This window comes from Nestor notabilis, unplaced genomic scaffold (genome assembly GCF_000696875.1).
Source record: "Nestor notabilis isolate BGI_N333 unplaced genomic scaffold, ASM69687v1 scaffold1577, whole genome shotgun sequence".
NCBI lineage: Eukaryota > Metazoa > Chordata > Aves > Psittaciformes > Psittacidae > Nestor > Nestor notabilis.
In genome coordinates, this window is record NW_009937573.1 from 62,677 (window position 1) to 74,951 (window position 12,275).

Consider the following 12,275-nt stretch of genomic DNA (forward strand, 5'->3'; position numbering starts at 1 on the left):
ACAGCTAAAAAACATTGTGCTCTCTGAATTACTCACATGATACAAATATGATGCACAAACTGCAAGGACAGACTTCTCAGTTTTGCATTTGTGTTTGCACCAAAGAGTCCATCATAAACCACCTGGCCAAAAGGAATAAAGAGCAGATCTCAGAGTGACTGGCTTTACTTTTAAAGGTTTTCTAATTCCCCTTCTTCTTTAAACACTGTTATAAGTAACAGTGCTTCCCTTCCTTAAGTGCTGGATGAACTATACTGTCAAGCTCATTAGACAGAACAGCTTTGCAACATAAGCATTACCTGAATATTAGCTGGGAACGTTTCTGCAGCTTGCCTGGATCGCAGAAGATGAGGAACTATCTTTAATTTAACACGGGTGCTGACTGACTCTCGTTTCATTTCTGGTTTCAGAACAGATCCCTGCCAGAAAGAGTTAAAATAATATAGTGCATCTTTGGACAGCAGTACTTTCTAAGTTAACTGAATTACCTTTCGCAAATCAGAACACACTGGGACACAGAAAAAATTATTCAACAGCAAAAATGTTCAGTGAAAGCAGAGATCAAAGGAAGGGACAGATTCAAGAAATATATATGTATTCTCCAACTAAAGTTAGGCAACTAAAATCACACCTTCTGAAATTAAGCAGGTATGCAATTCTGAAGGCAAATCTCACCTCCTTGGTTTTCAGTGGTATATCCCCAAGATACACTTTATACATTTTGTTGATGATAGCAGGATTGTTCCAGTCAATTAAACTAAAGAAAAAAACACATTGAACACCAACATGTTATGATTCTGACCTCTATTGTTTAAAGTATATGCTTTACAGCATTTTGCATCATATTCATATTCTTTACAGAGTTTTAATACATCTAGTTTGACATCTAATCACTCCTCCCACATCCATAGAATACATAATCATAAGGAATGTGACGTTATTACAAATTTTTGACAATACAATTCCAAATAATTTTGATAATACAATACTAAATAACCTGTGAGAAACCTACCTGCTTCCTTCTCTTCTACTGAAACGACATATAAACCATGGTAGTCCACTGATTGAATACAGAATGGTCATCTGTTAAGAAATCTCTCCACATTCTAGATACCACCACAGAATGGTTTGAGTTGAAAGGGACATTAAAGGTCATCCGGGTCCAATCCCCTGCCATGGGCAGGGATAAATTCCACTAGACCAGTCCCATCCAACCTGGTCTTGAGCACTTCCAGGGATGGGGCAGCCACAGCTTCTCTGGGCACCCTGTTCCAGTGTCTCACCCACCTCAGTGCTTTGATATTTAAATAGAGAAGAGGGTATTCTAATTCTAGGGCTATTTCATCTTTATCTCTCAGACAAACCCATCTGCCCCCAGTAACCATCTAATGCTAGTTACTGATAAAACTGTTTGGAACACACACTCACACCCAAAAAACATCCTACAGAAAACAAAATGTTAAGCATATATGCTTTAACAAAACTGGAGGACACAGAACCACCTCTTCCCAAGATACTAATTTCCAAGCAAGTGAGCTATTTATTTCTTGTAAAAGACATTTATGATAATGCATTTAACATGCATTTTCTCCACACATGTATTTTGCACTCTAGGCAAAGAGTACCAACACAAAGGGAAAGATGAGACAAGCAGCAAAGGAGAGATTGCCTTCCTTAACCAGGCTGTCATTTTTGTCCCAGAAGTGGGATTATTACGCAGTGTGCAGAACACTAATACACACACAAAGATGAGGTATTTTATTGCCAGTTATTTTGCAAAATAGGGTGCTAAGTGGAAGCTCCACAAAGGTAGCACACATTCTTTTGTACATCAGATTATGTAGCTTTCAGAGAACAAAGAAATTACATCTTGTTTTTTTAAGTGATGTTGTTCCTCAAGCTAGACAATGTTATCACCATGGCAAATTCCATTCTCGCTGTGCATCATCATCTACTAGAATCATCTCCCCTGGCACAATTGAGGCACATGAATAGATTCAAATGGAGAAGATTTCACATTACTTATTTGACTTAAAGTTAAATAGTACTATATTTCTAGTAATACAGAAGACACCTACACTTGCCAAAGGCAGGCCTCTGTCACTCCGAATCTCCTACATGAGCCATCAAACCTTGTATGATCAGTGATTCAGCAAATAGTACTATCAGCTATTACTGTGGCCTCTCGATGGGTTAAAGAGAGAAGCATTATCTTTAGATGATGAAAGATGGACTGCAAATGAGCAAAAAGCTTTAATAATGTAGAAAACGGTGGATGCCAAACTTCCTAGACTATGGTCCACTTCGCAATTACAGTCTCTTTACTTCCATAATAAATTAAAGTATTTTTTTCTGGCAAAGACAATATAGATAAGTTGACCAGCTGTGACTCACTTACTAAGGTGTTATTGACCATTGATAGTCCACAGAGGGCAATTTGGAAACAAAGGAGTAAGAAAATGGCTCAAAAGCAACTCTAAAGATGACTGAAAACAGACAGCTAAAGCTGTCAGCTCCAGAACCAAGTAATGTTCCCAGCTGCAAGACTGAGACGCACTGTTCCCACCTCTCCGTGAATACATGGCATCTTCACAGGTATGCAGGGGACTGCAAACTTCCTCCTTTCAGAGCAGTGCCTCTGGAGCACTACATTAATTGCAGCTGGCTTTGTAAGGAACACCAGCATCATTTTTTTTCCCCAAAGATCAAAACTTGTACCTTTGCTTGCTCTTTAATTCCAGGTCTGCAGCTGTGGCAACACTGTGTCTTGTATCACTGGAGGCTACTACCAGGTGTATAACAGCTTCAAGTTCGGGCACTTGCTCAGCTTCAATGAACTTCACTATGCCCAGCTTACACTGTTCAACAGTGAGGAAATTAGAGGCAGTGTTACTGACAAGAAAGTACATGTCACAATAGCTGCAGCAGTACAGCTGTCTGAAATGATGGCTTTTGCTTGCTAAGGATAAGTCCACATGCCCTCCAACTCTTTAGGAGCACCTTCCTCTCGCCTCTTCTCAAAGCAGTAAACTGTGTCAAAGCACCAGCACCACGTATCAATTATCATGTATCAGCATCATACCTCAATTAGGGATACTTTACTGCTTCTCTGCTAAAAAGGAACACTTCATCAACAGAAGAGTATTGCAACTTTACAATGTTTAGGAGGAAAATTCAAGAGTAGGCTGCTCTCGTGGTTGCTTCCTAACCAGCCCTTACAACTGCTGGCACCTCCCACCCTGTCTCACCATTGCAAAGTTCCTTAAGGTATGCCTTTAATAAATTCCCTCAGGGTGAACTTAGGGCAACTGAATACCTGGTCAGAACTAGTTATGTGTTTTCCCTCTAGCCTTCATTCCCCGGTCTCTAGCCACCCCTGCTACCACCCCAAGTTCACCAAGGACATGCCTTGCAGCTGCAAGTACCTGTTCTAGTAGCTCTGGTGTCCACGGGCTATCTCCAATTACCCTTTTGGCTGCATAAAAGCTCATCCCTGGAGGTGGCTGAGGGATTCCAGGACCTCCCACACTACTTGATGAAGAGCCCTGGCCTGAGGGCATGTTTTGTCGACTCTGAGATTCACTCAATACAAACCTGAGCAGATGGGAAAGTAGGTTCATTAGAGGCTTTACTAATCCACATTGCCAGCTGAATTAGATACTGGAATGGAGTAATACACATAAGCTGTCCAACTTCAAGTGTTCTTCTTTAATTAATGTCATGACTGATGCAAGACAGAATTTTACTCTGTTGAGGCATAGACACCAGTTATCCCAGCATATTCTGCAAAAGCTGGAACAATCTCATTATAGCTGTTAGAAAACAAACCTCAGTCAGGAAAGGGAAAGTTCCACCGGCATTTCTGAAAAGGGTTATCTCAGGTTAAAAACCAGACAGAATAATCTCTTTTGTATTAGAAATGAATACTCCCAACAGTACTGCATTTGACAAACTTGTGCTAAAAGCTTTAACAACATTTGTACTTTTTCTAGGAAAAATGCAAACCTAACAAGGGAAATAATGAAGCACATCCAACATGAAGTGGCAGGAATCAATCATTGATATACAATACAAATAAAAAATATCTCAGAAAGAAGGAGGTTTAGTGCTGGGCAGTGAAGGAATGCAAAAACCATAAACGTTGAGTTTACAGATCTTAAGTCTTCTTGGAGGCTGGCTAGTCTAGTCTAGCTGCCCTGTGAATATCTCCATACTCCCACAAAAGCCACTCCAACTCTCTGTATCCTTGAAAGCTGGTCAACACATGAAGAGCACCAGAATTGTAATGCAAAGACCAACAATAATTATTCTGCTCCAAACAGCCATATCTGTTCAGCACCCAGGCAACAAAAGGAAGTAAACATACATAATAAGGATAAACACGCATCCCAAGTCTCATGAGCTAAAACTTTAAACACTTCAACTTGATTATGAGCTTTAAGCCCTACAGTTAGGCTTTCTGGTGGTTTTACTGTATGCAGACTGTCAAGGCTAATTTGCAACTGGGCAATGACAGAGCAAGTTCTACTGGGTAGAAATTAGTTGTAAACAGCTGCAAATGGTCTCACCCCAGGGAGCTAGACTAAGAGACAGACACCCAGAGCCACAGGATAGCTGAAGACACTCTCTGAGCACTTTCTGGAAAGAAAATGAAACCTTCACGCCTACCCTTGTGGTCTCTGAGTGTTAAAAACTTGTCATGCTTGTCCAGAACAAAAAACCATGGAAGGAAGTCTTACTGTAAAGTCCAAGGACTTCATCTGCTGAAGCTACAGCCACAGCAGTGTGTTGGTGAAGCTAAAAGCATAAACCCGGGCAAATGTAAGAGTGTGAGCTATGAACAGAGGAGCAGGCTAGGTGTTTTAAACTATAAGCTGCAAGACTCTACACGCTCAAAGGGTAAGAATATGGCCCCCAAAAAATCTGATGGAAGTATGACCTCCAGAAAAGCTACATGGAGAAACATCACTTGCTCATTATTTTAAAAGTCATTTCTTTAGGTCAATCCACTTGAGCAAGAGTTAGGTGCTAAGAAAAATCCTACAGGAATCTATGAACTATTGGGGCGGGGGGGGAAGGAAGTGTTCTACTGTTAATTATTTCTATTTTCTTTCAAAGCAAAAACTCCCCTAGCAATACAAAGACACTAAAAAAGTTAGAGGAAAATAGATTTTGAGAAAGTATTGATTTTAGACACTAGAGAAGATTCCCAATGAGCAGTGGTCAGTAAATTCAAGTTGCTCTGTAAATCCTTCTTGCCCTCAGGAACAGTGCTCACACTGAGACATGCTATTACAGTTACAATATTTTTCCATAGGAAGAGAGATAAAAGACAATTCTTGTTATTAAAGGTTCAATTCTAGAAAGCACAAGCTTTCAGAGATTACACTTGCTTATGACCTTGGAGAAATAAGCCTTAAAACTTCACTGCAGGAAGACGAGCACACGTTTTGATCTGGCTTCTATTTTAAAGGCTTAGTTATTTAACAGATAGCTCACATGTCTCATAGCTTCACTTTGATCCCAAAAGAGGTCAAGGACAGAATAGCGTAACACCTAATTAACCAAAAAGACATTTCAATAAATAAGAAAGATGGTGATCCCATTCTTAAAATTAGGACCCTGCCTTGTGTCTTACTGAAATATGTAACTGGCTTCATTCAAGCTAGGAAATGACAGAATACTTTAAATGAGTTTCCAAGTGTGCAGTTTGTAATGTTTCACACAAAGAACATATCAGCACCAGAGCTGACTGGTATTAACTCTTACTTACCCATAAGGCATAAGAAGAACATCCAACATAAAGTCCAAAAGCAGCTGTACAGTCTTTGGTTTTTCAGCAAGATTAAATGGAGAAGCTGCTGCTTTCAGTGGTTCGGCAGGGTATTTCATGTGAAAAAGGGTTGGTATTAGAAGATGCATTAGGCTGAAAAAACAATTATATTTACTGCAACCATTTTAAAAAAACACACCTGTTTATTCTTAACATTCAAGAGAGAAACCTTTAACAGCAAACCTGGTCCTTAATAGCAAAAAAAAAAAAAACAAACTTAACAAAAGTAAAACCAATTCACAATCCAGTGGCCTCTACTGGCCACCTGATGTACTTAAAAATGGAAGGCAGAAGATAACAGAAGATAAGTTAGGATTTGCTCTTAAAACAGAACACGTGTATACATATATATACATGCGTACATGCACACGAACACATCTGAAGAGCTAAAGCCAACTGCCTTTGTCCAAACTTCTAATGCTTCAGAATTATGCCATAAAATACAGTCTAGGACTGTCTCATCCATAAGAAATTTAAAGTTTTAAATCTGAGTCTCCCTAGAGCAAAAGTTGATTAGTATTGTTCAGCTTCACCGAAGAGTGCACACTAATATATTGAATATATAGCCAGATTTCTGAAAGCTCTCTTCACTCAGGTACTTGCTTTTCAGACAGGTCAAAACCATGGTCCCAGAGACGACAATCAAGTATTTTCAGACTGATCTCATGAACAGAACCAAGATTTTACTGCAATAATTTTCAGTAAGGTAGTTTTAAAAACACCCTTACACTATCATAGCAACACAGAGTGAATGCAGATATGATTTGAACACCATTTTCCACCGCCAGCATGGTGGAAACCCATCTCAAAGTAAATAAGGAGCAGGTCCATGATTAACAGTTTTCTAGAAGGTCTTACTACACAGCAGTTCCAACTTCAGTCTTTTTTATTTACTACAACTTAGTAGGAATTTTTGTTCTCACGATTTAGAGTGGCCAATCTGAGACTTTTACTGGTGTTCCAGTTGCTGGACAGAGGATATGTACTGATGGTCTACGCTTAAGCCAGAATATGATGAAGATGGATGGAGAACATGGACAGGCATAACCATCACAACACAGGCCCTCTTACCATACAGAGTCTGCTTCTGCAGAGCCTGTATATTAGCATTAGATTATATGAATTCTTTTTATCACCCAAACTACTGGATTGCTGATTCAAATTGTCCAAGCCAAGAACATCCTAGGCAATGAAGGTATCACCAACGACAGGAAAAAAAAAACAAACCAGCAATCCACCCCAAACCCAACCTTTTTGGCAAGTGATACAAATTATTTTACTAAACCAGTATTAACAGAATTTGCTCCAAGAATAAGTAGTTATACCTGTCTTGCTGTGGTTGAGGTTTCCCTTCCATTGCAGTAAGAAGAGTTGGAGCCAATTCACATTGTTTTTCCACAGGCAGACGGGGGTATCCCATCTTAACATAAATTATGGTAAAATTCTAAAGGAGTAGAAAAAGCACACATTACTGCAACAGTGCAAAAGAAATATCTGTTCTTTAAACTCTTCTTCTATGTTGTGTTACATAATTGAGTGTTGGAAATAATACGTTTTGGAAGACCAATTTCTTAATTCTAAGGCTCATCGGACTGACAGCTATTAAAAGGAGAGCCTCCCCTTTCAAAGTAGGAAAACAACAATGCAAAAAGCCCTCTCTAGCTTCTCCTACTTGTTGCCAATTTCACTAACAGCAGTTTTATCCAAGTGACAGCTTCAAGGAAAGCAAATACAATGTTCTCTTTTACCTTTTTCTGAAATAAAATAGAAAGCCTTACACTTCTTTGTAAGTGGCACTTTTTAAAATTTTATGAAGTCTCATGGCACAACACAACATGCATCACTCAGATACATGAATGAAAACAGGTTTTTGACATGTCCAGCCAAAAGCAGAGTTCATGTCAAGTTTGCCTTCGAAGAAGATGGTTTTACTGCTCTACCCTACACATGCACTCTAGAAGCTCTTGGCCATTTCTAAAGGGTGAACTCCAGACAATCCCACTTACTTAAAAGTTAATCTGATTATTTGGTATGCTACTGCTGTTGAGAGTCTAATCATTTCTCCATCAGTTTCTAAGATGTTAGGTTCTCCATTTATGCTGTATATGACTGAACAGTCAAATAAGGACAGACAGCTTCCCTCTGATTTTATAACTTCTTTTTGTATTCCTGTTATGGTCATTTGCAATAGATCCATCAAAACTGAAGTGAAAACTGTCTTCATATTTTCTCAAAAACATTTTTGAACTATTTTCACTTTTTAACCTACATTGAATGAAAGCATTTAGTAAAGTTTCCCCATCTATAAAATAAGAGCTTCATCATCTTTTCTTGCTCAACTAAGGTCTTAGCCCTAAACCCACATAAAAATACAGGTTCTCATGTGTTCAGAGAAATACAGATGTTTTAAGTAAGACTTTGAGCCCACATAATATTTTAAGACCCTGATCCTGCACATATAAGGGTGAGGTTTGATAGCTGCTTGCAAAACAGAACTTCTAACAGGGAACAGACCCTCTAAAATACAAGCAAGTTTAAGCCCAGCCAGCAGCTAAGTACCATGCAGCTGCTTGCTCACTCCTCACCTCCCCAGCAGGGTGGCGAAAAGAACTGAAAAAAAGTTAAAAAATATGGGTTGAGAGAATAGTTTAATAATTTAAATAAAAGTAAAATGTAATACAACAACAACAGGAAATAAAGAAAGAGAGGGAGGAAGGAATAAACCCCATGCCCTGGGCAAAAAAAAACCCCAAGAAGTGACACAAGTTAGCACCCGCTGACCAATACCCAGCCCGTGCCTGAGCAGTGGTCAGTTCCTCTTGTCCAACTGCCCCCGGTTTTTATACCAAGCATGACGTGCTGTGGTATGGAATACCCCTTTGGCTAGTTTGGGTCAGGTGTCCTGTCTCTGCTCCCTCCTGGCTTCTTGTGCCCCTCCTCACTGTAAAGCATGAGAGTCACAAAAGTCCTTGACTTAGGATAAGTGCTACTGAACAACAACTAAAACATCTGCATCTTAATGCAGCATTGTACCAGCTACTAGAAAGAAGGTTAATTCTATCCCAGTTGAAACCAGGGCAAATGACAGTTCATGCATTCATGAAATATCAAGAGCAATTATCAGTAATTTGAACAGAATCAATAGTGTAGGTGCTTTATGAAGCTAAGTTTCACCCACAGCAGACTATAAAGTTTAGTTTAGACTATAAAGTTACTGTCATGAGGTTGATGTTTTAAGAGAATTTATTTTTTTTTTTTTTTTTAAAAATCTCTTAAAACATCAACCTCATGACAGTAACATACCTGCTAGGAAAACTGACAGATCTAAATACAGGAGTTTTAAAGAATATTCTGCTTGTTACAAGTAAATCAGCAACTATTCCTGGAAGAAGAGACACTTACAGTGACAAAAGACACTGCCGACGGATCCTGATATTGAACTAGCAATGTCTCTACTGGAAGTTGAATTTTTGGACGACTTTTGATGCGCTTATTCAGATGAACCAGCAGCTCCATGACCTGACAGGAAGAAAACAAAAAACGTTAAAGAACCACCACAAATCACCCTCAGTCCACTATGTAGGCCTACTATAAACAAATGAGGCTGAGCTTCCCAATTATTTAATCTCTAAGAAAATGGCATCTATCATTTATTGTATTACCTTGAAACCATTCTGACATGTCTGAAGTTACTGTTAAGACAAACACATAAGAAGTCCCAAACCATGCCACAACCGATACCCTCAATCAACAGAAATGCCAGGAAGAAATGACTACTGAGGATGACCAGATCTCTCTACACAGCTGGTTACTACCCCTCAATACTCAAAACCAGGTTGGACAGGGCTTTAAGCAACCTGGTCCAATGGAAGGTGTACCAGCCCAAGGCAGGGAGGTTGGAACTAGATGATCTTTATAGTCCCTTCCAACCCAAACCATTCTGTGATTCTACAAAACTGAGCCTGGCTTGGAAATCTGCACTGCTGTGGCTGTAACTTCAATTCACAACACAGAACAAAAGAACCAAAGAAAAAACCACACCCATAAGAAAATTATCAAGCGTGCACATAAAAACTATGTTTGGAGTGAACAATACAGAACTGAAATCCTTCAGGGAAGAGGAGAAGCCAATAGACACCCCGTGAATGTCAGGCACAAGGAATGTGCAGCCCTGCCTTGGGCAGGCAGAGTCCCAGCAGAAACGCCCATGGAGCCAGGCGGCAGCACTGGAGGAACGGCCCTGGCATCTGGTGGACAGTGACAAAGGTGCACTGAAACAAGAGAAGTGCAGAGTGGTATTTCTCATGATGAGGACTCTGAAGTACTAGAGCAGGGGCCCAGTGAGTTTGTGCAGTCTCTTATTTGTGGAGTCTTTTCAAGACCTACCTCAATAAAACCTTCAACGTCCTGGTCTGAACTTGTAATGGAGCATTTTAAGCAGGAGGTTGGTCTGGAGACAACGTGAGGTCACCACCAAGCTGAAGTATCCCATGATTCTACAGTTCCATGATGTAGTTTCTTACCATAGCATCAGCAATGTGTCATTTGTAAATCCACTAAATGAGATATCAAAACTGAATGGAGGAACTCAAAAAACTACAGACAACCTCCACTCTGGAGCAACAGATCTTTAGAAATCACACTGAACATCTGTGTCTCGCTCACAAACCCTATCGGATTCTCAAGCAAGGTGGTGCAATATAAGCGACACTAAACAGAGTCAGCTCTGCTCCAGTAAAACCAGAGCCACTCCTAGATGCATGATGACTTTAGGCAATTAAAGTCAAAAAGCCAGGGTGGGCACACTGTCCTCTGCTTTTCATAGCTCACTACCTCGGTCATACTCTGGTGAAAAAGCAGCTAAATCACTTTCACTGTGGTTTGTCATGGAAACTGCAGAACAATATGCTTGCTGATCTGCATATGAGCTAAGACATCTTCGCATCCACTAGATGACTAGGCATCAAACAAAATAATGTCCAGATATAATTTAGAGAAACTGCGTAGCTGATTACAAGCATGTGGTTGAGACCAGAGATAATCTGACTAAAGTAATGTTGACAGATATCAAATTTTGCTGCTATAAAAATATTATACCAGCAGTCACAAATTCCTTCTGTTTCAGAAAGAAAAAAAAAACCTGTCAGCACACACTTTTTTTGTGAAGGAATAGAAACATACAACTACAACAGAATTTGAGGAACCTGGGCAATTTACCCATGGTGGCTGGTGAAAAAAAATCCATGGCTGGATTAGGTCATGTGTGAAGGTTTAGCTGATGTCCCACTTCTCTAAACACCAATATCAAATCAGTGCACTAAGGATCTCATCCAGCAGTACTCATCTGACCTGAATCAGTCTGCACTTCCGAGGACAACTGATTCTCAGGTTTTTGCTGGCTTCACATGGGCTGCACAAAGCAACACAATATTCAGTCTGGCACAAATGCTGCCAGTACATCAGTACTTCTTAGAGCACATCTGAACCAGCAGAGTAAATCTACCCTGGATTAGTTCTCTGTGTCATTGCTAGGGTAACTGGTTTGGCAGAAGACATCCTAGAATTTAATTTAACTCATCTGTCAAACCATGGCCTGAAGGATTACCTGTTCAGGGTAAATGGATTAAAAGAATGAGTTCAAATTACTGAATGTTGCACGAATGTTGACCTGACTGTCACAAAATTAAGGGCAGGGATTGGACCAACAAAGCAATATGTTAAGGCATCAGGAATTAAAATGAAATTTTAATTTCCCCTTTCCACAGCCAGTACCACTTTGAGGAGAAAGTCAATCTGTGTCATTAAATTAGTGTGCAGACAATCCATCTGGTGTACTGAATGAACTACACTGTGCTTCTTAAGTTGGGTGAAAACAAGTCCTTGAACAACTGTATTGATCTACCCTTCAGCAGTACACTGGCACCACAGAGATGTTATTTTTTGCTCATATACCTGTAGTGTCAAAACCTTCACTGTCAATTCAATTAAAATGGTGCAAGTTTTCAAACCACAGTTGACTATGTTGGCACTTTTTTGTTGCTGTTACTAGGTTCTGGTTTTTTTAACCACTACAGTAATTATGGAAGAGACACATGACAATGAATGGCAGAATTTTGTCACTGCCTATAGTCAGTCACCAGGTGAATAAAGAGTTTGTCTTTATTCTGCTCTTTCCATTCTATTAATCTATCCATCCTGTTCTATTTCCATTCTATTTCATCTACTTTATTAGCCTTTATTAGATTAGCTTTCCAATCGCCTGAGTTCATGTAAAAAAACATATCTTTTTGTTTTACTTACATTGCCTTAACACGATTTTGAGGCTGGAGTTGAACAGGCACATTCTTTGCTGTCCACCAGGCAAAATTAGCATTAGAAAGCTAGGTGTTTGTGTTTAGAAGTCATGAGGACTTGAAAATGCAGCAGACTTCTTAAGACATTT

At 39.6% G+C, this 12,275-nt stretch overlaps 1 protein-coding gene across 1 annotated transcript in view; it reads right to left on the reverse strand.

The window, feature by feature from the left end:
- KIAA0368 (KIAA0368 ortholog) overlaps positions 1–9,352 on the reverse strand; it is a gene marked incomplete at its 5' end in the record, with an annotated part of 47,449 nt that extends 38,097 nt beyond the window's left edge. Inside the window, 8 exons of the mRNA XM_010018873.1 lie at positions 37–122; positions 300–419; positions 676–757; positions 2,719–2,858; positions 3,426–3,594; positions 5,774–5,926; positions 7,159–7,277; positions 9,236–9,352. Of these exons, the coding sequence (XP_010017175.1) occupies positions 37–122; positions 300–419; positions 676–757; positions 2,719–2,858; positions 3,426–3,594; positions 5,774–5,926; positions 7,159–7,277; positions 9,236–9,352 (986 nt within the window). The remainder of the gene's footprint in view (positions 1–36; positions 123–299; positions 420–675; positions 758–2,718; positions 2,859–3,425; positions 3,595–5,773; positions 5,927–7,158; positions 7,278–9,235) is intronic.
- Between the last annotated feature and the right edge of the window lie 2,923 nt (positions 9,353–12,275).